Source organism: Anser cygnoides, chromosome 11 (genome assembly GCF_040182565.1).
Source record: "Anser cygnoides isolate HZ-2024a breed goose chromosome 11, Taihu_goose_T2T_genome, whole genome shotgun sequence".
In the NCBI taxonomy this organism is placed as follows: domain Eukaryota; kingdom Metazoa; phylum Chordata; class Aves; order Anseriformes; family Anatidae; genus Anser; species Anser cygnoides.
The window spans coordinates 7669687-7696902 of NC_089883.1; the positions used below are offsets into that span (position 1 = coordinate 7669687).

Here is a 27216-nt window from a genome sequence, read left to right on the forward strand (position 1 = left end):
ATCCAGAGCCCAGCATTTCCTCTCTGTTCTGATAGGTGATGCCTCCCAATGCTGTGATCACCTCTCTTCACCCCATCTTGTTCCCTCATGCTCCTTGTTCTTAACCAAACAGAACTTAATCTTCTAGCTTGGTCTTCTCACCCCCATGGCAGACTGCAGCGTCTCTCATTGGAATTCTCCTTGTTGGCTTCCCCTTATCTGCTGCACCTATGGTCAATGTTGAGTTCATGCTGTTAGGGGCCTAAATTACACTTTGAGTAGATTATGTGATTGAATGCACAGCCTGTGGCCTAAAAAGCTGCAAAGTTTGTCAAAAAGCTATTTCGATATTGAGTTCTGTTGAAAGCGGTGGGCCCCAATGCCTTCTCCATTTCACAAAACTGCATTCTTCAGCTATTTATGTAAAATTCTCTCATTACCTCAGAGACAGTAACATAGCCATAATGCTTGTGTTTGGGTATCATACATCTACGTATGTGCAGGTCATCGTATACATCTACATAGAAACATATATGGAATCTGTATCTGGAAAGTCACAAGATGGGAAATGATTAGTGCCTCCAGTCTCTTAAAACTGCACTGTTTTTTTCTATTCCTGTTTCCTTTAACATCTTTTCCTGTCATTTGGGGAGTTCTCATCTTGGCAGAGCCTGCCAAAATTTGCTACAATCTTACTTAAAAAAAGCAATGTTTTCCCAGACTTTTTACACCCCCACATCCTAATGGGCTTTCTTTTCTACCAGCAGTAGCCCAGATTCCCTACTCCATTGCTCTTTCCTTTCTCAGATCCCTCCTGTGGATGCATTTCCTGTGGGATGCCTCCAAGGTGGGAATCAAACTAAACAAGATGATATCAATAATATCATAGTTCCAGCAATAATTTTCTCTTCGCTTTCAAGCGCATCCCAAGCAGGTGGCAGCTTTCTTGTTTTATTATTCACAAACGAACTCAAAACAAAAATCCAGCCCACGCCTTCCACTTAAGCTATATTGCTCCCGGGTCTCCCCCTCAAGGACTGCTCAACCTGGACTCTGGATCCTCTCCTTATATCCAGATGGGACAACAAATATCCTGCAAGACTGAGCCAGCAAACCACACATCATGTTTCTTAGCAAGACCATCATTTGCTAACAGGCTGAGATTTTCAGGATAACACTACACTGCCACTTAATATATTATCATACTACTTGTATATTCCAGCCCACTCTCTTACAGGCTCTTTGGGGATAGAATTGCTCTCCCTTTGCATCATGTGTAATGTGAAACACATTCATTGTCTTTGCAGAGAAAAACAAGCAAATACTTATCTTTTGCATGTTCTAGACCGTCCTTATTTCAATGACATATAACCTAATTTCAAGAGCCAGCATATTCAGACAGCCCTGGTGCAGGATTGCTACCAGTTCTGAACTTTGCAGGAATATGTAGATTTCATAGTTTAGTCCTGACTCTTTCTGCAACAACCATTTTAATACCCTTCATCTACCTCTGCTCAAACGTCTCATGGGGTGTCCCTTCTCAGCAGCATAATGCTTTGAAAAATGTAGCCCTTTGTATGTGAAGTTTGGGTTTCTAACCAGAGCTGGTTAAGAAGTCTATTCTGTGGTTAGTGAGAGATGAAGGCACTGATAAAAGATGATTAATCTACTAACTTTTACTACCCGTAGCCACAAAAGAGATAAGAGAATGTAGCTCTTATCTCCCACCGTTGGTTTGAAGGGTAGCCACAAAATTCAGTTTAGACTAGATGCCTAACTTTGAGCAGCTAAGCTAGCTGAAACTAATTCCATTCTTTCTTAACATAGTTCAGTACTTGATTTTGTACACGTCCTGGGATGGTGAGCCATAGGAGTTGGTAAATTGAAGGCCAAAAACTGGAGATAGCAATAGGGAAGAAAAAAAAAAATTAAAAAAAATCAGCTAAACTTTTCATAAGCTTAATTTCTTTAGGAAGAACTTACTTTGATTGGAATCTGGACCTTACAGAAGACAAGTGGTTGGGGGTTTCTTTTCTTTGTCCTCCCAAAAGATTCTGCCCATCCCTAGAAATCTCATGTAAATTAGAAATATTGTGAGATTTCTGCTGTGGCTGCTTCCTTGGCTAGATATGACTGGAGTAACAAGCAGCATAACAAGTACATGATGACATATGGGAACAGCAGTACACAAATATAGTCAGTGCAAGAGAATCCAAATCACAATCTTGGGCATTCATTGACTCAGCTAGGTTTGGCAAGCAGAATAGGGATTTATAAAAATAAGGTTGTGCCTTTCAATGCTTTTCAGCTGATTTTATGCTAAAAGAAACCTGAGGATCAGAGCAGTGAGACACGCAAAGCTAAAGTCTCTAAAATCCCTGCAGGCCTTATTATGTGTGTAAGGAGACAGACAGCACGTATTTCAGGGCTGGGGAAGCTATTGCACTTGATTTAAGGGTAATTAAAGTGTGTGAGTGACAGCAGAGATGACATGTGATGCATCAGACACCTTTTCTCCATCTCGCTTCCTGCTTGGCAAATTCATTTGCATTCTGAATGAAGGATAATGTCACATAGCCTTCTGCCTCTACCCTCCTAGGCTTTCTGTTCTGCTCTCCACATTCCTCCTCACAGCTCTTATCTGCTCAGGGATTTCAGAGAGAATATCTGGGGTTTACTAGTAAGTAGGTCCTTATTCTTTCCATGGCTAAGTCAATGACAAAACATTTATTCCTATCAGTAGTTTATGGTCATGCCCTAGAGAGTAAAAATTACCAGTCTAGTGGGCCACTGAGAAGAAAATAGCTCCTGCACTGAAACGTTTTTGTTGGCCATTGTCTACTGCTCGAGTGCAAATGCACACAGAGAAGAAGGGATGATGTGCTCATTGGTATTTTAAATCTGCCCATGGCTCATTTTGATTCCAGTAAGTCAACCAAAACCAATGTGAGAGTGAGGATTCATTGTAAATATTCAGTTTTGGAAGTGGAGCAGTCTGCAGTTGTGCACACAGCACTTGCAACATACAGCCTGAATCTGATGGCTGACAGACGTGTGACAGACAGGCACAGAAAATACCACGAATGGCTTCTCTTGCACTTACACCAGTAGTTCCACTCATATGTGTGCACTGGGTACCGAGAGCTCAGAAGACTGTTGTCTAAGCCTTATTTCTAAAAGATCTGTAAGGGGGTTGAAGGCCAGCCATGATTGCAAATAGGTGTATTTACATTAAAGTTGAAAGACAGAGAATGCACACAGAGCTGATAATTGTCCACATTATTTCATCTGCCTAATAGCAGAACAAAATTACCGGCAGACTTGAGTTCACTGCAAGTGAAAACAAAAAGCCTAAGGCATTCACAGAGCCATTAGGAGAGAAAGGAAGGCTTGGGCTTTGACCTGTGACAGTCATTTTGCCCCCTTTGACTGCACCTCTAAGTTGAGCTGAAGCAAACTGAAAGTAATCATGGAGCCAAGGGTACATCTCTGTGGGCAGCAGGTTGCCAAAGGGAGAGAGGGTAGCCATCCACTTGCCTTACAAAGAAGGCATTTCTTTCGTTGGTTCTTGATTAAAAACATTGTGAGCCACAGAGCCGTGTTGGGGAATCTAGGGGTAAAGAAAATCCTGAGCGGTTTCACCATTTGGTTTAGAAAGTGAGGATTTAAGCTGCGAAAGGGATGCCATTTGGATTGGATAGTTTATGAGCAAACAGTGTTGCTGGCCTAATGGGTAAATAAACAGTGATTCTGGAGTAGGAGTCTTCAGGGAAAGAAACGTCCAATCCTTCCTCTGATAAATGTCACTCTGGTAGTATTGCTTTTGTCTCCTATTTCTGGAAGTAGAGCTCAGGTTTGTAGGTTAAAGAAAGGTTTGGAAGGAAATTGAGAGTCACAGAGTTGGGGTCTGTATTCTTTGACATGACAAATCACAGCAGATCAGGGTGAGTACTGTCACATCGCGAAATCAAGCTTAAGACGCCTGTTCTGTTTTTTCTCACTAATACCTGGTGTAAAGACCTCCCTGAGACCAGCTGTTCAGGGACAAAATAGAAAATGTCTGAAGGAGGATAGAGAGGGAAGGAAGGAATACAGCAGACATGGTGAAATTGCCTGCGTCTGAATAGATTATGTAACCACTTTAGGATAATAAGGATTTTTTAATTATTATTATATTTCATTGTACCCATTTGCATTTTTGGGCACCCCACATGCATACATATGGATTTTCCCTTTTTGAAAGCAGCAGTCTTTTTTTTTATCTTTTGAAGCAACGTATCTAATATGTCGCTAGCATGTCTAATATTCATCTCCTCCATCAGATGCCATTATCCTCCCAGCAGTGATTTCCAATGGCAAAAGCTTCATGGCTCTCCTCCCTTGAGTAACAGAAATGTAGCGAGGGGCTCAGCTGAGGTATTTAGCAGAGGGCTCAATAATTCTGGTGGAAAGAGGGGTGCTCATACAAAGCTGTAATGACTAGCTGTCAGGGAGATGCATGGTGTCCTTTCAGCAACTGAACACAAACAGATGAGGGTGACGGTGGTATTTCTCCAGTCCCTAATTAGAGCTATGTGATGGCAGAGGCACAAATGGAGATGTTTTCCATCATCTCTGCTGAGGAGGAAGGTACAGCAGAGAAGCTGGTTTGCTTTTGTTAGCCCCAGGCATCCTTTGCACTGTGATACGTGCTTACCACCTCATTTTTATCACTCTCCCTTTAGCTGTTTATTTCTTCTTTTGTTCTGCTTCTCCCTGTGTTTCTTTCCTTCCCTGACCACCTTCAGATTCCTATCAGGAACCTGGTTTCCACTTTACATAACTGGAGCCTCCAGTTTTTCCATAGCAGCCTGCCCAATCCAATTGTTCAGAGCTGCAGTGAACTTTAAGGACCGCCTGTAGGGATGGTACATACGGGTAGCTCAGTGCTGCACATAAAGGAAGCTAAGACACTGCTGGACTTGGGGAGTATTCCTACAAAGCTGAAACCAGAGCTCAAGAATTGTATTTCCAGCTCTGGAGTCTCACCTGGAGGTACTGTGTAGGTAGGTGAGCTCTTTAGCTCCATGCTCTCATATACAGTCATATACAGCACTGCATAAGCACAAACATGTTGCAGTAAAGAGAGATCCGGGGCTTTAGAAAATCCACTTGTATCAAAGGTGCTCTACAGAAGGCAGGGAAGGAAGGACAGCTTTATGTCTAGCCTAAATGTGAAGAAATTAAAAAGGAGGGTGGGGATATGTACTTTTTCAAGTTCCTGTGAGGGGAAAAGAGACACCCACATCCCTTCATTCATATCCCTGCCCCTCACAACCTTTTCCTCAGATCTAGTTTATCACAGCATCGGCATCTCCTTCCCCACACACAGTTGAAAACAGAAGCTCATTTCAGCTGACTGCACCAAGGAAACATGGGGGGAGTCTCAGACCTTGCCCCCCACAATGTCTCCTCCGGGAAGTCCAAGGAAATGCAGAGTCCCCTGTGCTAAATTCAGAGGTTTTGGCAGGTAGACAGCAACAACAGGAGGTGGGAACAGACAGCTGTGCAGGGGAGGAAATGGTGATATAAATACATGTTTAATTGTAGTTTAATTACAATTACTTACTAGGCAAAGTTTATTTAAATGCAGTGTAATTAGAGTGAGACCTTGATTTAATCACAGTTTTATCAGATACGGTTACTACTATTTTCCTCCGCTTCCTCCTCCTCCACCTTCTCTTACACTCCCTCTCTTGAACTTGCCTAAGGAAATTAAACGCCAAAGCTTGAAGTAAGCAGAAGGTATCCATCTTGGAAAGCTTTCAGTTTCCTGAAAATTCAATTGCCAGGTGGCTACTAGCCCAGAATTTTCTCCCTGGAAATTGTGAAACCCCCACTCTGTCCTGGCAAGCCATTATTCTTCCTTAGCAGCTAATGATAATGGATCCTCATTAGCTGGGAATGACTTATCAGGAATATAATTCATCACTGATGGCAGACCTCATAACCCATCTGCTCACAATGAGTAAATTATATAGCCCAGTCAGAAGAGATGGATTGTTCTTTCTGATCTACCTTTGGAGAGTGTCCACATCCTGTTCCAATCAGTACGTACTTTGTCTTCGCTCCATGAGCTAGGTGAACATGAGGAGAGACATTTGGGCAAAACCTCTTGAGCAGCTGACCCCAGTTCTCATCATTCACCATTCTCCCTCCTCCACTGCTGCCTCTTCCTATGCTCCTCACCTTGACATGAGTCTCAGCATGGCAGTAGTTTACTTGCTTAGGAGACTAGTACTAATGTCAAACGTCTCTTACAGCCCTCTACAAAGACAGATGGGACCAATTCTGAGGAGTGCTGGGCATTGTGGAGCAGAGGAGTGATGCCCAGTGCACCACAGTGCCAGCCCCTGGCAGGCGATTCAAATTCCTGCCACTGCCTCAGCTGGCAGCTACCGCTGGGGCCCAAATAATGTTGTGTCCGTTTAGGGATGTCCTGTGCCTCCCTTTGGACAGTTCTGGAGAAGATCTTCAGAGGGTCTTTATTCAGCAGGTAAAATCTGATTCCCCCCTGTAATAGCTCCATAAGCTATTAGCAGGTTTGCTGACTTCAGTGAAAATATCGTTTACTCCTTCCATGTCAATACCAGTTAACTCATGTTGCCTTACTATGCATCTGTCTCAGTCTTTTTTTCCAGCATCTCTAAGCAAGGGAAAGAGTTAAATGTATCCATAAAGCAGTGAAGCTCTTCATTAATTAATGCATATTTTATTCTGCCATTGAACCATACTGGCCCTGCAAGAAGGAAAATTATGAACTGCTTGGGTCTTTGCTCAGGGAACCAAAACCAGAGACATGGAGGCTTTTCCCTCCCTCCTTTTTCTGTCATAGTTTGCTCTGCTTTCTTTCTTTCTTTCTTTCTTTTTTTTTTTTTTTTTTTCTTTTTTTTTTCTCCAGGTGCTCTTGACATTTTAACAGGCTCTCTGATCACTTCCAGGTGACCTGACCATCTTTTGTACTATTCTTGTCACAGTTCATCTGGATGAGAAAAAAAGAGGGAGAAAAAAAAAAGGAAAAAAAAAGAGGCAAGACAAGGTTTTAGTTTTTATTGTCCTTCCTCTCCTGGCCCTCTCCATGTCATTCAGACCAGTGCCCTTGGTGGGGACGAGCTCTCTCCCCATCACAGGCTTTTTAAGAGCAGAGGGTCTCTTAATCCTTCATAGCCTGTGGAGTGGGTGGCTGTGAAACCTATTTAACCCCTCGCTGCAGTGTTGTGCTGGACCTTGCGTTGCAGATCACAATAAATCACCCAGTGTCAAATGGATTTTTCTCCCTGCTTTAATATTTATTTGGCATTGAAATTTTAATAGGGAGGCGCATTCCCTTGTCATCCTGTGAATGCCGAGTGGGTGAAAGAAGGGAAGGAACAAACATAGAGGAATGGATGTAAAGTGCTGGGGGAGGGAAGAAAGGAAAGACTGAGAAGGAGTATAGGAAAAGGGAAAGGGGGAGGCAGCAGTCACTGCAGCATCTCTGTTTGAAGATGAGTTTCTCAGGTAACAGCAGCTCAGTTCAGCTCCCTGCCCTTGCAGCAATGGGCAGCTCACACAAAGCAAGGAGGTAAACAAGCCTGGGAAGGACCCAAAGGTACTTGCACCCTCACAAAGTTCTTTTCTCTCATCCACCTTTCCAGCAAAACAAATAAATGAATCGGTGATTTGTGGAACCGGATCTGGAAAAAAAAAAAAAGGAAACTGTGGTTGTGGTCCAAAATCTGCAGTTAGACTCCGGTGTTGTGTATTACTGCGAGAAAGGGATAGAGTCACATCGAGGAGACAGATACCACTGACTAGATAAAGAGATGGTGTGGAGAGATACAGTAAGTGCTTCAGATAGGTGACAAGTGTTAGATGGAGTGGATATATAGTTATAATTAAAGAGATGGATACTATGAGTGCACATGGGAAGATACCTCAGACAGATGTACTGTGAATAGATGTTGCAGGAAGAGGGATATTGTTAGACAGACACTGTCTGGGAAAAATGGATAAGGCAACAAATAATGCTACAGCTAGGCACATAAAGATTGATTCCGCAGATAAATAAATTCTATAAATAAATACTCCAGAAAGATATTTCAGTAGCCTGCCATCTATGAATATTTGACACACACATCTAAGAAACTGCATAGTACCTCATCCAAAATAAACCTAACCAAGTAGCTACTAGATATGTGTACGAATCATGCTGTTTAAACATTGAAGAGATGTTAGCAGTTGCAGCAAAAACAACAATTTATCACCTGATTCAAAGCTCGTTTCACCCTGATTGTTTCAACATTGATGGCCTGGCAAGAGCATGGCAGAAAAGGCCAGGCCAGCAGGTAGACAATTAAGTGCTGAAGAGACACTGAACAAATAAATGGGAAAATACAGTGTTTGGATTTCAGAACTGGAAGTGGGCCTCAATCTGGGTACGAAATTCCAATTTTATATCTGGGTTTACAAACAGATGACACATTTCAAAATCATTTCCACCTCTAGGTACTGGCACAGTTCTGATCTTATGTCCCTGTCTGTCCCTGCTGCTACTATAACCCCACACCTTCCATAGGGAGCTCCATTCCCAGCTCTCTCCAGTTACCTTACTGACCACAGAGAGCAATCGAAACTCCCACTACTGAGTGTCCTGGCAACACCACAGAACATCGTGTTCTCCTATAATAAGCTTTAAGCAAGAGTTCTCATCTACATGGACACCTACTCCTGCTGAGGCTGTCAGGTTCAGTCCTGCGCCTGGCAGATGGTGCCCAAATTGAGAGCCTCTGCAGGGAGGCAGGTCCTGTCAAGGTTCCTCTGGCCAGCAGTTCTGAGGACTGCCTGTGTCCAGGGCATCTGAGGAGTGAATGTACTTTTGTAATTTACATCTTTCCACCCTTGCTGTGTTTGTCCTGTCACACCTCAGGCCTCCCTTGAGCCTTACAGAGGGCCCATTTTCTTCCTGTGGTCAAGTTTTCAGTGTTCCCACTGGATGGCTTTCTGTACCAGCTACTGTCCTGTTCACCTTTGTAGCCACCACCCTATCCCGAGCTTTGGCAGGACCTATCCTTCTGTTAATTGCTCTGCCCTATCAGGGATGCTCATTTTGGGGCTATCAGGCTCTACTTAGCATGTTTAATCACGCTGCTATTGAAGCAGACAAGTTCCTTTGCAGGGCTCTGATAGGTATCCTCCAGGCTACTGCTGTGCTGCTTGCTCAGCACTCTCAGCCTGTGCTCTGAACCCTCGCAGAGTTTATGATGCACCTCAAAGTCAATCTGGCGTATGCCAGAGCTGGTTTGCTCAGTTCATTTTCTGTGTGACCTGAACACCTCCAGTATGCAGGTCCACAGAGTTGGACAGACAAGCACATTAACCTCAGCTCTTTTCCTTTGGCACCTCCTCACCACCACAATTAGTGCTTCAAAACAGTCCTAACCATAAGCAGTTTGATTTCTCACTATGACAGACATTATATTAAATATATGTTTTCTAAATCATTTGATCTAATGTGCACTTGTAAAGCCTCACAGAAAGAACTTCACAAACTGTCTTTTAGCTTGTTATGGATGTTGCCTTCAGGGTCCAAATACTAGTTTGTGGCAAGGAGATGATATATATTTTTAATGGCTTCATACACCAAATTAAATTTGAAATTAGCATTCAAGTCTACCATCCATTTTCAGTGATGATGTTTAATATTATTGTGAGAGAATCAAGTGCTTTACATGGTAGGTGCCAATCGAGTCTTGTTTGGGAAGTTATCCAAGGACTCTTGGGTACCACATGCTGGGAAAGTGATTAAAACCCCGTCAGGTTAAGTGAGAAGAGTATTTTTGGTTTTCCCTTCTCCCCTTCATTTCAATCTTTTTTATCAGTCAGTTTCTATTTCCAAGGATATATCTTGTAATAATAATTGCTTGTTATCAGTGGATATTTTCCAGTACAGCAAAGATATCTAAATCCAAAGTCTCCAACAGAGGAAATTGATAGGTCTGAGTTTAAGAAGTGTTAGGTTAATCCATCTCAAAGGAGACCCTTTGTAAGAAGGGAAATGTTAGGCATTTCCTGACTATGGGGAGTAGTGTGGGAGGGGGGGGTATGCCAGGCTTCTGAGGGAGACACGCCTACAAAGCAGCAAGGGAATAGACAGCTCAGGAAATGTTCTTCTTCCTCGATTGTCTCCCCATGGACTTCCCTTGCATTGGAAATATCTAACACAGCATGAGAATGTGAAAGGAGGCAACTGTGTGAAGCTAAGGACTGTTCAGCGTTCAGAGCAGATGACTGGGAGCAGCAGATTTTGGTTTGTTGTACCTGGCTTTGCTCGTCTGTCATCACAGATCTTTGAATGTATAATTTAGCTTCTGCTTAATGAATTCACCCTCAGCAGCCTAGGTTAATATGACTCTAATTGTGTGAGTGTATTTAATTGCAGGCCTTGTTCTCCTAAACTTGTAGGAGACAGTTACAGTAAATACCTGCGTGTCTCAGAAAAACAGCAAGCAGGATCTGTGCCATCTTTCACTGCGACCTGTTGCTAGGATCACGGCTGAAAAAGGCTGCCTGAGGATACCCTGGATCAAGCCATACAACCTCTCTGACCTTGCTCTGCCACTTCCCAAGCATCGTGCTTTCCCAGAACTGCCCGAGCAGTTCCGCTCCTCCAGCAGTGCCTGCAGTTTGCACCATGCCTTCTTGTAAAGCCTGTCCACGCACTGGGTATGTAAGGCTGATGCGAAAAGTGCCATCGGCTCTCCCTGCCATTGCAATTATGACAAAATAATTGTCACTGTACGGCACTCCTGTCACTAGCAAAGCAAGAAATACTCTGAGTGTTAAAAATTAGGGAGATAGGCCTTGTGTCTTTGCCAAATTTCCACACAGGACATATTTCTTATATCTTGGATTCCTTCAAATTGTTCCGCTGGCTGTTCACTGAATCTGGGAATTCTTCACTTCCTGTTCTAAAACTGACAAGATTTAAAGCACTGTTATTCCCTGCCTCAGAAATGGCTGCAAAATTAGTGGTGAATGATGCTGTTCAGGAGCTCAGCTGCTCGGTCAGACCTGCCGGTGCAGCTCCATGCACATTAACAGTGTAAATCATCAGAATGCTTCCCTTGTTGTTCAGAAAGCAACATCGGGTGTTTCAGGCTGCAAAGCCTGTATGTAAAGTAAATGCATTGTTATTTAAAAGCAATTCATATTGTTGGGAAGCCCAGGCAGGTAAGCTGATTGGTGGGTAAGCAATGGAGTGTAATAGCCCTGAGAAAACTGCTGTGTAATAACAGCTTTGATTCCTTGCAGGATAAAGCTGTATAATGTTGCCATCCTTCCTCTACCTTTCATGTGTACAGCACTTCATATACACTAAGTGTATTACTTTGTCATCTGGACTGATATCTGGTTTGATCCTCCTGGGCTTTGCTAGCCTGCTTGTGAGAAGTATGAAGTTTTCCAACAAAGTTTTAGGCTTAAGGTAACATCTAAATTATAGATTTCTGAAATCGCCTTGGCAGTGTTTCTTGATAGGCTGCTTTTTGAGCTAAGCTGATAACCCATCTTGCCACAGAGCTGCTTTTTTCTCCTTGATACTGAATTGCCTGTATCATGCACCATTAAATCTGACACAGTTTATCTGCAGGTTGGTTGTGCAGAAAAGGAGAAAGTCCAGCATAAGCTTGGCAATCTCACGGTAAAGTCAGCGGCAGGCTGACTTTGCTGCACCTGCTCTACCGACCTATTATCTCTGCCATTTGGAGAGCCTGGGTTCTTCAGCACCGTACATTTTTTTTTAACGTGTGGTGAGTTACCGACGCTAGAAATGTTATTGCAGGGGGCACCCACATAAAGCTGCTGGAGAAAAAAAAGTTCTGTAGGGAAAATGATGTCATTGTGATTTGATAGAGAAGAAGGAAAAAAGAAAAATATTCTATGACAGTGCATAGCAGTTAGGAATCCTGTATGCATTCAGTAATACAACCTTCCCAAATGCACCCCCTCTGTAAAGTATGCATGTATATTCTAGCACTTGGATTTCTGCTGTTTGTACTGGAAAATATAATTTTTGTGGGCTTTTTCAGAGCCTTAGGGAACAATTCCTGAGCCAGAATAACTCACGGTCTGGTCTTTTCCTGGTGTTCCAGTTCCTGGAAGACAGAACACACCATGAGAAGAGCAGATGTCACTTTATTTTGGTGCAATGAGCAGCTTCCTGAAGCAAAGATACAGAAATTGGAGCTAGGAAAACATAAATACAAAGACAAATGCCAGGAAATACAAGATTTCTGTACTAATGAGGTTTTCAGGTCCAATGAAAGCAGCATACACAGCTCCTCAGTCTTTCTTTCCTCGAGCTGGTTGGCTGGTTTTTGTGCTAGACAGGCGAGTTGGACAGTTTAAAATCAGAGGCCAGGCTGGGTACAGAAAATCTGGCAGCTCGCAACAGTTTCTTTCTCATCTGAATAATCTCCCCTTCACTTTTATGCCTTTAGTTGTTTCCAGCACTGCAAGAATTACAACATTTCTCTTTGAAATATGACCTGGCAGCTAATCCTTGGTATTACTGAGCACCTCTCTCTCCTCCTCATGTCAGCAGGAGTCCTACATCCTCATCATTCCTCTAGCTAAACTCTACATTCCTGTCTGGCAGAATCATGAACACTCAATTCTTTCCCTAATGGATCTGGAAACTTGCTATTTTCTTTGCTGAAATCTTGGTTTGCTGAGGGGAGGTTTTGGATCTGACACACCAAGGTTATTAATCACCTATTTTCTTACTGCTTTCAATAGGGAGACAGGCACTTACATAGAAAAGGCAATTAAATAGCTTGGACCCTCATTCAGACTAGCCACGTGGAAGAGGACTTCAGATACAACCTGGCTCTACCTCCATGCAATAAACTTGCTGTCCAGGTAGAGTGATGGAGCCTGCTATCTTCACGTTATTAGGGAACTGGGGCAAAGACCGAAAAGCAGTTTGCCTGAAGTGACTGTGAGGCTACCAAGTGTAGAATCTTTATCTTTCAAACACAAGTGTTTTAGCCTCATGATTCAATTTTCCCTTGATGCACAGTCTGACACATCTTTTCTGTCACTTACTCTGCACACAAGAATTGACCTTTTATCATTTTTGGTTGTAAATCAGAGGGTGACGTTAAATGCTTAGGGTGGTTCTCTATGAAGTGACTGTTTCGCTGCTCTGCAAGCTGTGCTCTAATTTGCTCCATCTATCCAAATATATGTCCCATTTTGATTAAATGAGTACTTTTGTCAGTTTATGTTGCTTCAGCTTTCACTCAGAATATGCTTGTTTCTGTGATGTTAGCAGTCTTTTAAGAATTGTAGTGGGAATTTATATATGCATAGATAAATATACACACGCATATTCACACAGAAAAAGTAAGAAAATGTAATTGCAACTTTCAGGTAAAACACATAGAACATTTTGGCAAGCATTTGAAAATTGATTTTTTATAAAATATGCAGGAAATACTCATGTTAACGGAGATTTTAAAAAATGTTCCCTGCTGGGAATTGATAAATGTTACAAGCAACAAATGGATTCATTTGAAAACAGCATCTCAGTGTTATACAGGTGAAACATTATTAAAAAGCTGCAACAGGAACAGAGGAAAGTATTAGGAGATCTATTGTACAACAAACAGCAATGGCAACTCATATGTACTTTATTATGTTCTCTTAGCAATTTTATGCCATTTCCTTAGATCACAGCAAATGGTTGCTTTTTCCCTCTTCTCTGTGTTTACTGGGAGTTGTATGTTCCTGGCTGGTTGCTCCTTCCTGCACCACGAATCCCTTTAAACCCTGTTTGAGTTCTGCAGTACGACGACGGTGGTGTTTCATGTTTGTGTTAGCTCTCGATGCTTATTGTTTTTCTTGTGCGCTAAATCACTAAAATTCTGCATTGCAATTCCTGACAAGCAAATTTTAGGAGGATAATGAAATATTTGCTATTCTTCATGAAACATCTGGCAGGGCTCTGGCAAGATCAAGGAATTAGCAAGAGTTGCCACTTACATGCTGTATCTGACATTTTCGTTATCCTTAATGGAGTCCAAAGCATATGCAAATCAACTGCATAATGAGTGAGGTTAAGCAAGGTTTTGGATCTGGTTCCATATGGTGGTAAAAACATAATTGATCAGAATGTTTTGAAATATATTGAACATGAGTGTTCAGCTTTGTTTTATCTGAATCTCATTATGTCTGAGGAAAGATTTAGGGTGAGGGCAGAGGCTGAAGTTTTAACTGGATCTATTATTGGTTATCTGTGATCACACATACTTCATCAGATGTTTCTGCCATAAGCTCCACTTCAATTTGCTTTAAAAGCAAGATAGATGTTTTTGACCTTGCCTCTTCTGCTTTTTATTATTATGGGTGTATATTCTCTCTCTCTCTCTCTCTCTCCCCCTTCCTCCTTCCTTCCCCCTCCCTTTCTCTCTTTCGTAATCATGGTATTGACTAAGCACCCTTGTTCTCTTCAGGAAGGGTGAGAGATCAAAAGTTACGTATCCGCCTCACAACTTTGTACACTACAGAAATCTCTCAGATCAATTATAACGAACATACCTAGAATGAGATACATAACTTTTGAGGGGACTATGATTTTACAGATTTGTGTTGGATTCATTTCAAGAAACCTGGGATAACACAGGGTCTTGTAGAGATGAATTTACTTTGAGAGGTGGCCATGCTGACAGATGTCCGTCAAGCTGGAAACTCTTAGGCTTAAGTGTTTAGTCATCTTGTTGGCCCTGAAATTCAGAATTTTCAGAATGCTCCAGAAACTGTTTTCTGTGAACCTGAAGCTGAGATTTACCTTTAAGGAAAGGCAGAATCCAGTGGTGAACCAGCTATCAATCCCCTACACGATGCCGTACCCTCTCCACTGTCTGGACACCCCGGTGTCTGAATCATCCTTTTTACTAGAGCTCAGTGCTTTTAGTCCTGGTCATTGTTTACCCCTTTGAAGACACATGATTATGAAAGATAAAAGAGCTATGCAGAAGGGTTTCTAGAATAGTCATTCTTTACTTTAAAAAGTACAAGAATGAGTCAGGCTCATGTGGAACAGAAATATGTCTGTATTTCCCTACAGGGAATCCAAGATCTTACCTTCACTTTTGCCATGCAGTTTTGCTTTTTGCTTCTCGTTTAAGTTCTCAAATAGCTGGTGATAATGCTTTCTGTTATAGGCAACCATTTCTGCCTGTCAGTTGACCTTCCCATCTTTCTCAAGTCCTACCCAGACGTCCTAAGTCTCCCTTCTGATGACCTGCTGTTTTGTCAACACTCACCTGAAGGCTAGAGTCAAAGAAATGGTTTGCTTTGGTCAGAAGCCAGCTCTTTCTCTGTGGTTGCTTCCACTTGAATGCAATAGCATCAAGGTTCAGTGATCATCTATTGTTATCTCTCCGATACCTGTAGGAGTATCTCCTGAGACCTCCTATGGCTTGTAATGAAAACTGTGCTCTGAATACAGAGCAAGCGATGTGATTGTGTGGGTGTAGAGATATGCTGGGGTCTGAGTGTATGTGTATCTACATGTATGTGTGTATATTTTTTATCTGTCTATCTGTTAGGAAAGATGGATAAGGGATGGTAATCTACATATTTACTCGCACACGCACATATGCATCTATCGTATATAGAGAGATTCTCTGAAGCATCAAAGTGGTTATCAGCTAAAAATAATTTTTCACAAAGAAAAGATAGTAAACATGAGGTTGTTTTCTCCTCCAAGGGGCATAATGGTGGGAATTCAGTCATTTACAGCAGTTTTTATTTCAGTCAGGTAGTTAGATGTGCATCTGTTACCTGGTATGCAAGCATATATTTGCATACATGGTTATCTGTATGAAAAAATACCCTGTACATAAAATATATATGTGGCTAAAACACAGTCTAGAAGTGTCTTGGCTATCTTAAAACATTTTGCTTTCAAAAACCCTAAATCCTTTAAGTCGCTCAGAGACAACTAAGGGATATATACATATGGAACTTGGACTTTTGAAATTAAATATATAGAGCCAATTACAAACTTGGATGAAGTCAGTGGAATGATATGAATCAGCACCAAGGGAAACAAGAACCCAGGATTACCTGCATGCCTCTACATTATTTATCTTCAGCAGTGCAAACTTCCAGCATTTAAGCCAAAATCTTTCCACATTTCTTTCCTCCTTACAGTGCCAACATCTCAATTACTGGAAGCACCCAAAAGCAATTACAAGGATTCCAATAATCTTTCTGTATTACAGTGGCTGGACTGCTAAGTATCATTGATAACTTGATTATCATTTTGAAAAGAAATTGCTTGGGGTAGGGACTCTGTGAGAAAAACTAACGAACACTTACAAATCATATTTTCAGAAACTCTTACATTATTCAGTGTCCTAATGAGTTCCAGTAGTCCCATACAGGAGTGTTTGACTGCTCACATTTCCACAGGAAGCTTAAGCTGTGCAAAGTCAAAATGTTATCAGTTTTGGAAGCATTTCTTTTGACTCTTAATCTCAGAGTGAAATCCAAGCCACTGGCAGTGCTGCCTGGTGGATATTATCCCACCTATTTTATGCCATCCATCTTTTATTTCCTGCATTTACCTCCCATTTTTAATGAATGGAACAAGATTACAGTGGATCAGATTTAAAATGCTTTACTACTAGTTGCTTCATTGGAGCTGGCCATAAATTTCTGTTCAGCATAAGACTACAAAATCTGTCCAATGGCTGCAGAACATATTAATGAGGTGTCTCACGGGTATTTGTCATACAAGAACTTCTAATTGATTCCAACAGCAAAAGTGGTTGTGCTGCCTGCATGCTGGCCCAGAACTGATGCTGTGTGACATTCTTCTCTTAAAAAAACACCAAGTTTTAGTGCAATCTGGATCTGAAGAGCAAGACCAGACCTGTGCTTTCACAAGACAGCTTAACCCAGGCTCAGTCTCCCAACAGACACTGGATTATATCCAGTGTCTTATAAAGGTCTTCAACTTGCTTAAACTTGAGTTCCAGGGCTTGAGCTCTGTTGTTTGAGAATTTGGCCCAGTTCTCAAGAACACAGTGCTGTGCAGCTGTAGGCACTCAGGACTCTGATTTTTTTCTCATGTTGCCAGGGAATTGACACAGAAACCAGTGCTGAATGGCATTTTTAGGTGAATGAACTGTTCCCCAGTTGTGTGGAGTGGCTGAACTTGTCTGGTGTGACCAAAATTTAGCAGTTTGCATGCATGATGTGTGAACTAGAGAAGGGAGAGAGGAAGAATACTAATATTTTTGGGGTCTGCATCAACTGTCATAGCTCCATTTCATGGCTGATTTGTATCTGTTCAAGGCAGTTGCTTTTATTAATGCTTACAAGTCCACAACTATAAGAATGCAAAAGATGCATTGTTAGTGCTGCACTGATATATGGATTGGTTCTCCATTAAGAAGAAATTAATGACTGTTCATAAGACCAAATCCACAGCCTTTGGCTTCTCACCAGCTTTTCCATCCTGCAAATCTAAAGATCAGCTCATGAATTTTATTGGTTAGTATTAGAAGAAAGCCTGGATTTGACAGAGATGTCAGGAATCCAGGAAGGCCACGTAACCTTCAAACCTCCCAATGTCCTCCACCCAAACTCATCTTTGATGGAACGATCACAGCTGTACCAATGATACCCTGTAATTCAATTAAATGCAATTCCTCCTATTCAGAAAAGGCTTTTCAGTCTCCCAACCGTGTGTAATGAGAGGTGCATACTCAACTTTTCCTCTGTTATTGCTGCAGTTATCAACCACCTTCTCACCAATAAGGAGAACAGAAAGAGTCATTTCTTAGAAGACTGACAGTTTCTGCTGAATACAAGTAAAATGCTGTCCAGGGCTAAATTGTTGCAAGCCTGAATGAACATTAGGGGACAGTGTTGGCCAGGAGTCAGCCTGTTTCATGTTCCTTTTATTTACAAGTCATCCTCCCCTCTCTTAAACGATAAAGCCCCACTTGCTCCTTACTTATCTAACTGGTGCACCAGACATCCATTTTTAATCTGGCCAAATCAATTATAAATATTACAGCCTGCAATTACCCTGGGAACTCCTGAAAAACTAATTAGTACGAATCTCACCAATGAATTACACCTTTCTCTTGGCTATTTGCAGCAGGAATAAAAAGAAAGAAAGAAAAAGAAAAAACTACACTCAAAGAGACCAAACATCTCTCAGCCATAGCAAACAGAATTCAAGGCAATGTTTAATTACGTTCATATTGTTCGTGGAAGGATGGCCCATGACGGGCTGAAAGCCAGGGCACCTGGCATTGCCTAAGGCTTAGCTTGAATTTTCTTAGGAGATGTAAGATGTAAAAGTCCTTGGCAAAGAGTCTTTGGAAAAAGAGATCTTATGGGAGCCTACAAAGTTCATATCATTAGTGTTTACCGTGTAGCAGCAAAGGAGGCAAATGCAATAGTTCTTTAAGCTGGAGCCATCTTGCTTCAGCACATAGCTGATTCCCTCCCTTAGTGAGGTCAGGGACTAAACAGAGCTTGTCTGGCTTTTCTCAGGCAGAAAGAGAAGCCAAGCTGCTGTCTGGGGAGCTCATGAATTGCAGAGATGAAATTGGAAAGTCATAGCAAGGTATGCACCACACCTTGTAGCAAGTGAATCAAGACACAAAGGGCAGACTAAAGGCCTTCTTTGTTGGCATCTTGTTGCTGTAGTGTATTTCTTGCACTAGGTGTAATTACCTAAAAGCATCATAGTTGTTTCATTTATCTCCTAAAATTATCCTTTATGAAGCTATTAAAGGCAGAATTGTACTCTGGGCTAACTGCAAATGTGGCTGCTTTAGATTCATTTTAGGTTCTTTACAAGACTTCAGAAGCAGTGTTCCTGTAAAATACTTTTAATAAAACATATGAATTCCTCAAAAGCAAAACTGTATGAGATCACACACCCTTTTAGATTTGGTGACATAGGTGGAATTTTAATGACAAAAAAAAAAAAAAAGAAGGGCAAAACAATCCCAATCCACTGCAGAGGGCGTAAGAGCTGCAGGGCACTTTACTTACCAGCATGTAGGCAATGGTCCATACAGTTGGTACAGCTTTGTTGGAAAAGGAGAGATTTCCCTTCCACACAGGAGATATAACTGGTCAGGGAACTTGGTGGTGTCTCCAGTCCCTGTTTGAGTGAAAAAAAGAGCACCCTTATTTCAGGTGAATGCTGTAATTGCTGAGAATATGGCCTGTTTCTGTCAGAAAATCATTTTTATTTTATGTTTTCTCACAGTAAAATGTCTGGTATCTTGGACATTTTCAACTAAGCCATTTCCTGACTTATTTCTGTCTATGAACTGTATTATGGACGTCCTTGGCTCCATATACACAGCTATATCCCTGTATTGGACAACTTCCAGTGGATTGGGACATATCACGATGGAGAGAAGGTTTAGGGGAAGGAGAGAGTAGGGCTATGGACAGGGTAATTATGCAGCTACCAGGATGTTATTTTTCACTGCAGAGAGAAGATTAAAGATATGTTTGTTGATACATCTTCACAGGGAGTCATCGGTATATCCATGACCAGTGGTGGTCCCCAGCCTTGGAATTTTCTTCCTTTTTGTCTGAAGCATTTAACCACTTGCTTCCTAGGTTTGCTCTGGCAAAACTGTAGCAAATTCCACAAGAGTGAGCTGAGCAATATGTATTAAAAAAAAAAAAAAGTTCAGTTTTCTTCCCTACAATACTGCAACTTCTAGGCCAGTCAAGTGAAGGTCAAGCAGCAAACCTGAACAATAGTCACAGATTCCCTAAGAGGGACAGTTGTCAGTGCCCATTCTTTCCAGAAGAAAAGATAAAACGTTCTATTTTGAGCGATTTAGTAGAATATACACAGAGCAAGTGACCTGCCACACAAGCAAAATGTAAGTGAAAAATTCCAATAAATTACTTAGGAAATATCTAGTTTTTTCCAGTGCTCTGGGAGTGTATGCACGTACATCATGTAGCTATATCCTATCAGCCAGAACTACAGACTGTGTTTTCTGATGTGCAGTTCAGCAGGACAGCTGACTTACAAGGTTTCTGTCCAGCTGTGAGGTCGGCTGACTTAGAGTGGGGGGTTTGTGGGAAACACCTGAAAGAATTGTTTCCCAGCCGTACCAAAATGCTCCAGTTATACTGACATATAGAGAAGCACAGAACTTACTTGTCCTTTTCTTCATGTTAAGTCAGAAAGAAAAAAAAAAAAACGCAAGCAAAACAAACAACAACAAAAAACAGAATTATTTTACAGTGTACCAAAGACTACTTTCTTTCAAAAGCCAAGCAAACAAACAAACACACCCACATACAAAAGCAGAACTAATTAAGATCAAGACATATCTCAATAACTATGCAAATTAAAAATCAAAACAAAGAAATTCTATTTATCACATCATAAAGTTGCAAATTGCTGTTGTGGCTCCCATCAGCTGCAATAGATGAGGGCTACGAGGCTGTAGGTTTTGAATTAGTAGATCAACCAACACGCATACATGTTTTATTGTGATAGCTGGGGGATTGTTGGCTGTAGATATATTAACAGCTTTCACTCCCCCTCTTCTGCACTGTGTTCACGTTCAGTGGTATTCATAGACTGTATTTGTCTTGGAGTTCTCTAATGTAACGTCATTGGTCTTCCTCATTGTTTACCTTCTGTAAGACAACACCATTATTCTTCAGTAAATCTGTTTCATGTCCCCTGGGTGTTTTATTTTGTTTACTTTTTTATTTCTTTTTTTTTTTTTTTTTTGTGGGGAGAATTCTTTTGCAGCTTTTAAAAATCAGATTAAAACCAAACAAAAATACCAAGAACCTGCCCCTAACAAAAACCTCTTTTTTTTGGAAATGAAAGAAAACCATGCCCTCTGCAATTGTATGCAGTTGTCTAGATGATGGCATTTCTGCTCATTACCATTTTTCACCATTTGCATTATCTCCTAGAGGAGCTGGTCTTTGTGACATGGTGGAGCAGCGTGCAATGACTTTGGCAGCTTCATTAGTGGGACTCTGGCTCCCCAGCAATGCTGCCTGCTGCCTCCTCTCCTCTTTCACAAGCAACTCTAACCTGCTGGTTTGAAATAACCCATTTGTATTGCTTTGGTTTGTGTTTTATATCTTCCCACTGCAGAAAGTGAATTATTGGGATGGAAAGTTCCACATGGAAGAGAAATGTAGCTGGTTTGTAGAGATTGGTAATGTGATACAGAGCCTCTCAATTTTTAAGTCACCAGGGTGATTACAGCCTCTCGTTGGCAGTGAGACGAAGTTGATGCCATCTATTTGCTGTTTGGTAGCTCATTATGTGATGTGTGGTGATGGCATTGATCCAGTTAGTAGCAAGTATCAATCCAAATTGGAGAAGCCACCACTTAGGTCAGTGCTAATTGGCTTGCTCATTCACTGTCACAGCAAATAATCAAGGCACAGAGCAAACTGGGAAGAAAGGCATCTTTCTTGACCTCTAAAGATGGTCTAGGTACAGCCTCACATGTGGTGAACCTCTCTCTGCAGTATATATGTGCAACTATTGAATCGTCATGGTCTTAGTGCTTTGTATACTGTGTCGGTAGGCAACACAGCAGGAGCTATCTTGGAAAGCAGAGTTTCTGCAGGGCATTACAAAGGTTTTATTCATATATACTTGCTTCCTAAAGACTGTCCTGTAAGTCTTCAATGTAAGGAAATGCTAGTTTGGTGTGGTTTTCTTTTCCATATTCTGATTGTTGACTTGCAGATTTTCCTTCCATAGTAAAGAGCTTCTGTGCTAGAATTCATTTTCCTCTTTTAGTCAGAAATCCAGTCCTAAAATCGTTGAAGTCATCAACTAAACTCAGAAGGTTCTCTGTTAATGTGTTTCCCAGGTTTAAGTAATAATAGGGATTTTTTTTTAACTGTTATCCTGTTAATGCAAATGTTTGACATTAAGTTCTCAGATTGCAAACTGAACTGTTGTTCTATCTGTAAAATAACAGTGCGTTGAGCGGCAGCTATGCTTTGTCTCAATGGCATCAGCAGCTCCTCCCAAACATACAAGTGCAATGTCGAAAGTGGATACACTCAGGTTCTTTTTGATTGCAAGACATCAAAAGCTTATAAATGAAAAATCTAGTTCTCCTGAGTTTACACAGCTTTGAACATTATCACGGGTACTTGGTATCATGGTAATTCATGCCATACTTGCATCTGCAAAAAAAAAAGAAGAAATCAAATCCACTGGTCAGACTCGGTATACTGAGACCACTGCTCGTTGCTTTTTGTGCTGAGAGAATTGTCCTGGTTTGTTTTGTTTTGTTTCATGTCACATACTCAATTTCAGTATGAGTTCTTCCTGACCTAGATTTCTGGGCAGACTAAAGTGGAGCCAGAAACTATAAAATGCATAATTATTCATTTATTTATTTTTAAGCTGTACAGCTCTATTAAGCTTTCAGAGAATCCTTCATACCCTGCCTTTGAAGTAAACTAAGCCAGAGATCAGCCAGCAAAGTGGGTTGAAACTGCTTGTTTCTGATTGCAGAGTAGTCTGTATACAGTTAAGATCTGAAGATCTGGAGACTCGAAGCTAGGAAAAAGTTATGCTTTTTTTTTTTTTTTTTTTTTTTTTTTTCGGATTGCAGAGAAGAGAGGAAAGAGATCAATACATCCAAGAGCAATACTTTACACCTTTGGTATGTTCTGAAACCTCAGATGCTGGCAGTGCTGTGAAACAGCTGAGAGCTGGAAGATTATTCCGGTTACTGACATGTAAATGAGCAGACCACACATTAAATCTGTGTATACTCCATCTGCCAAGCCATTCATTCTTCCCAACTTGGGACAAATTAGAAACTCTGGCCCAGTGGCGGAAGATTATTATTCCTTTCCCAGTCCCCCAAAGCAATACATTCTCCTGCTTTGAGTCTGATTGAAAACAATGACCCGGAGGTGAAAAACACAGTATCTGTCCCCCTGATTCATCCAGACTCTGACCTAGGCAGCCCTGAAACCACAGGCTGCTTTCTAGTCTCAAAAAATTACCCAGCTGCCCTCCCGGACTAAGGGCCAAATTGGAACTAGACAGCTAGATAGGAGAAAGACCCTATCCCCCAGAGCCATCAGGTCTTGTGGTTACAGTTCTGTCATAAATATTGCATTAGACTAACTTAATAGAAAATGTATTGAAAGTGAACATGTAAAGAAAGCCTACAACCATTCCTGTAAGTAAATGGCAGGAGGCTAAGATGGTATAACCTACCCTTCTGAGGGACAGACAAAGGAGCTGTGGCATCTGTTCAAGAGTCTCTCTTCAGCCATTCTGACTTGCTTCTGAATTTGGCCTTTCTTCAGTAAGTCATGCTGTCACAGCCTTTTCATGCTCCTTCCAAAACACTCCTGGTATTTCTGCCCACCTCGGAGTCAGTGTGCTCCAAGTCCCTAGAGCCTCTGTTTTCTGCTTGTGCTGCCTCTTGTTAGCAGTGCTCTGAGCTTGCACAGAACAGGAGGCAAAGATGCCAAAGCACTTCAAGCACCTGGATTACTTAGATCTTACACCACATACGGAACTACAGCGAGGTGGATGATGATTAAACCAGCAACCTTGTGGAAACTGAATACCGCCTCCTCTACTGCATTTCAGCTGCTTTAACCTTGTAAGTGCCTTGAGGCAAGGATGATGCTGTCTGTGTATAAAACACTCTACATTAGCAATAGCAGTAATAACAATAATAATGCATTTCTCCTATGGGTTAGGTAAGTATCACTCTTCTTCATTTTACAGCTGGTGAAACAGACACAAAGACACACAGGATCTTGCTTAGTGCCATCTTATGCTCCATTAGCAGAGCCAGGATTGAACCCAGGAAATGGATTTTCTTGTTCCTTGCTCTTACAGCTAGGTAACACACCCTCCTTTGATGACATCCAATCTCTCTTGTGATTTTTCTGCAGAAGCTGCAGCAACAGCAGCCTGGAGACTGATGATGAACCTCCTTGCGTGGAAGAAATCGATTATAATACTGACAGTTGTTCTGATGGTGAAGGGGACTTCTCGGAGCTAGACCAAGAGATCCAGGAGTGCCTCTCATGGGAGGAAGGAGAGGCAGAAGATGAGGGAGAGACCACAGGACAGACTTGCAGCTCCAAGGCTCTCAGGGGGCTTTACATTGCCAGCCAGCCAGCATCCAACAGTACGGCTCTCCCTCTGCGTTCAACACCGCTCGGGGTGTACAGTGGGTTTGAGGGCAGCCCTGCGTAAGCAAGGCTTTGAGTCGTAGAGCAGTAAGCAAATGGGCTACTGCTTGTATTCGCCTGCTTGCCAGCTTCAGCACCCTTCCTAGATGCGTTGCTCCAGTTCTGCATGGAAAACTGACTGTGTGTTTGTGGAATTTGTATACATATATATACCGAGAACAGCTCCTTGCACTTTGTACACAAGGCAGAGTACGACGCGAGAACATCATCCATTCCTAAACAGAATCCCTACTTCCATGGCTGTCTCTAGTATACGGATTCATGTAGATTGACCTGAGAAATGGTATTCTGAGTGTCCAGAGAACAAGACACTGCGTCCCTTTTCCTGGTTTAGGTTCTTATTATGGGCAGCAGCCTTTGCCCACAAATCCTGGAACAGTGACAGTTTCTGAGGCCTTTGGCCAGAGCTCTCCGTTACCATTCATCTCTCCAGAACTTTAGAGCACGTATCTGATCTCTGATCAGAATTTTGGCAGTGTTTTTAGTGGGTTGGGTCAGGCTGTGCATACTTCTGAGCTGTTCATATCTCAACAATGGTGTGCGAAATCCAACATGCCACAGTAAGGAAAGCACCACTGACAATACAGGGCAGGTCTCTGGAAACCTGGGCTAAATTCACCTCTTTGCTGCACTGGAATGAACTAGCCCAGCATAATCTCATTTGAGTCACTTCATGCTTGAACTGATGGGCCCAAGTGCTGAATTTGTTTCACAGATGCAATGAAATTATGCTTTCTTTGTGAGACATCCTTCCAGCAGGATGTGCTGAGAGAGTACAGATACAGCAGTTCATCTTGGGGAACTATGTAAGGATGTTGTTGGGAGTGAGAGGGGTTGGAAGCATTTCAAGGAGGAAAAGATGTTCTCTTGATTTAGCTGGGGTCCCCCACTATTGTGCTAATGGATTAGTGATGGTGGCAATATCCAAAGTGAATTCAGCCCAAAAAGCAGTCCAGTGACCAATTATTCTTTGTTAGTTTTATTATGATACCATTAAGGAAACCTAGTTCATGGAACAGGACCCCATTGTGCTAGATAGCAATATAAGAGAAGATATTACTGGGGGGTTATTCATAGGACACATTGTGCTGGTGATTCCCGTAACAAAGTCAGAACAGCTTCTCCTCTGATCCACAAAAAAAAAAAAAAAAAAAAAAAAAAAGATTTCTCCTAAAATTGTCTGCAAAAACATCCCTTGATTCTATAAAGTGCTGTCTACAGTGCTGTCTATGTTACAGGTAACATAGCAATGTCTTTGCAAGCCTAAATCCACCAGCATTAGAGTTCACTGTGCTTTCATACAGATGTTCAAAGCAATGGAGACGTGGCTTCTTGAACTTCAACACAGACCAAGATCCCAAACATCTGCCTGAGGTCCCTAAAGCATGAAGTCTGTATAAGCGCACCTCACTCCTCGTATTGCCTGTACTTACCATGTGTCTTAGACTCTGCTGCTGCAAATGGAGAATTGTCTTGAACACAGACGGTTTGAGTGTGCTGTGCAAGAGGCTCCCAACTCTGTCACTGCATCTTTTATGAGTCTCAAGGAGAAGGATGAACGTATAGTGTGTTGTAGCATTACAGACTGTAAGGCCTCCATTACTGGTGATTACTGTTATTATTATCGATGTGTGATTAAAAGTATTATGACATCCTCTCCTCTTTATGGTGTTTGTGGAGAGAATTACTGGAGCAGACTGATATATTTTTTTTCTTTTTTTTTTTTTTCTGATGCATTTGTGAACACCTTTCCCCAGACTATGTGGACATACACTTCCATCAGGAGCCTGCTCTTTGGAGAAACTGCTTCTTCCTATCCTGCTGGGGTTTCAGTATCCAGGTGTTTGAAAGTCTTCACCGCCATATCACAGTTCTCTCTGTCTCTAGCTCTCTCTTTATGACACCGCTCAAAAGACAGTCAGCTTGGGTCCTCAGAAGCCAAGCTTCTTAGACTGAGATAATTCATTAGGTATGGTGTGTGTTCTCTGTTCAGACGTCATGTTCTGCTTGCTTTAGTGTGCAGCTTGTTGCACATGATACTGAATTTTCATAAAAGGATGGCTCCCAGGAATGGGCATCAAACAGGTGCTCCCATTATAATAGTTTGTATAACACTGCTTAAAAGCTTATTATTAAAAAATGCTGTATGTGCATAGGTGACTTCAAAATCCAGGATTCGTATGCATGACAAAACACTCACACTGTGCTGGATCCAGTCTGCAGCATACACAGTCCATGGTGTAAGATCTTCAGCATTCAGCGTGACCCTAGGACACCGGGCAAAAGCTACCACTGTGTGTATATGTCTGTAGATGTGCACGTATACATCCAGAGCTGCTCTTCATTCTGTGTTATACATCAACACCCTCCAATCTTACTGGAAAAGAAAACAATTCTTCTTAAAGCTGCATATTTCTTAATGAGGCACCAATATTTTAGCTATAAATACTACAGGCCAGCCTCAGCCTTCTAGCTGTTTCCTTCTGAATTTCTTATGCTAGGGAGAATTCTGTTCAGTGGGCAAACCCTGCCATAGTTGTGATTCATTCAATCTGCAGACGGTGGCAGAGTTGTCCAAATATAATAAAAGGGGAGATGTCACCTCCATGCATGTTTGGAGCCAAATGAATAGGGCTGTTACACAGATCTATGTGCTCGGAGCTACAAGAGGAAGAAGGAGAGATGGCAAAGGCCCTTGGTGTGCTGTCAGCATCCAGGATCTGAGTGCAGCAGTGGAGCAAAGCCTGGGCAGAGCCACCACTCCCGCGCAGATGCTGCTGTGCGATATGAAATATCCAGCCAAGGCTTCTCCCTGACAACTTCTGCGTTTGCACCAAACAACCTGTCAACACGGGGTGACAATGGGCAAGTGAACCCCCCAACCCAAGGGTACCCGGCCTTCAACTGAGAAGGTGGGAGCAGAGGAAA

At 41.9% G+C, this 27216-nt stretch overlaps 1 protein-coding gene across 5 annotated transcripts in view; it reads left to right on the forward strand.

Moving 5' to 3' along the window:
* The window catches only part of AGBL1 (AGBL carboxypeptidase 1), a 440078-nt gene that overhangs the window by 259271 nt on the left and 153591 nt on the right, over positions 1 to 27216 (forward strand). For 3 of the 5 annotated variants that reach the window (XM_067003867.1, XM_048071952.2, XM_067003869.1), the window contains one exon: positions 23986 to 25980. The exons of the other annotated variants lie outside the window; for them this stretch is intronic. In XM_067003867.1, coding sequence (XP_066859968.1) covers positions 23986 to 24292 — 307 coding nt within the window. In that variant the 3' untranslated portion in view covers positions 24293 to 25980. Of the gene's footprint in view, positions 1 to 23985; positions 25981 to 27216 lie in introns of those variants that run through there. 5 annotated transcript variants of the gene reach the window in all.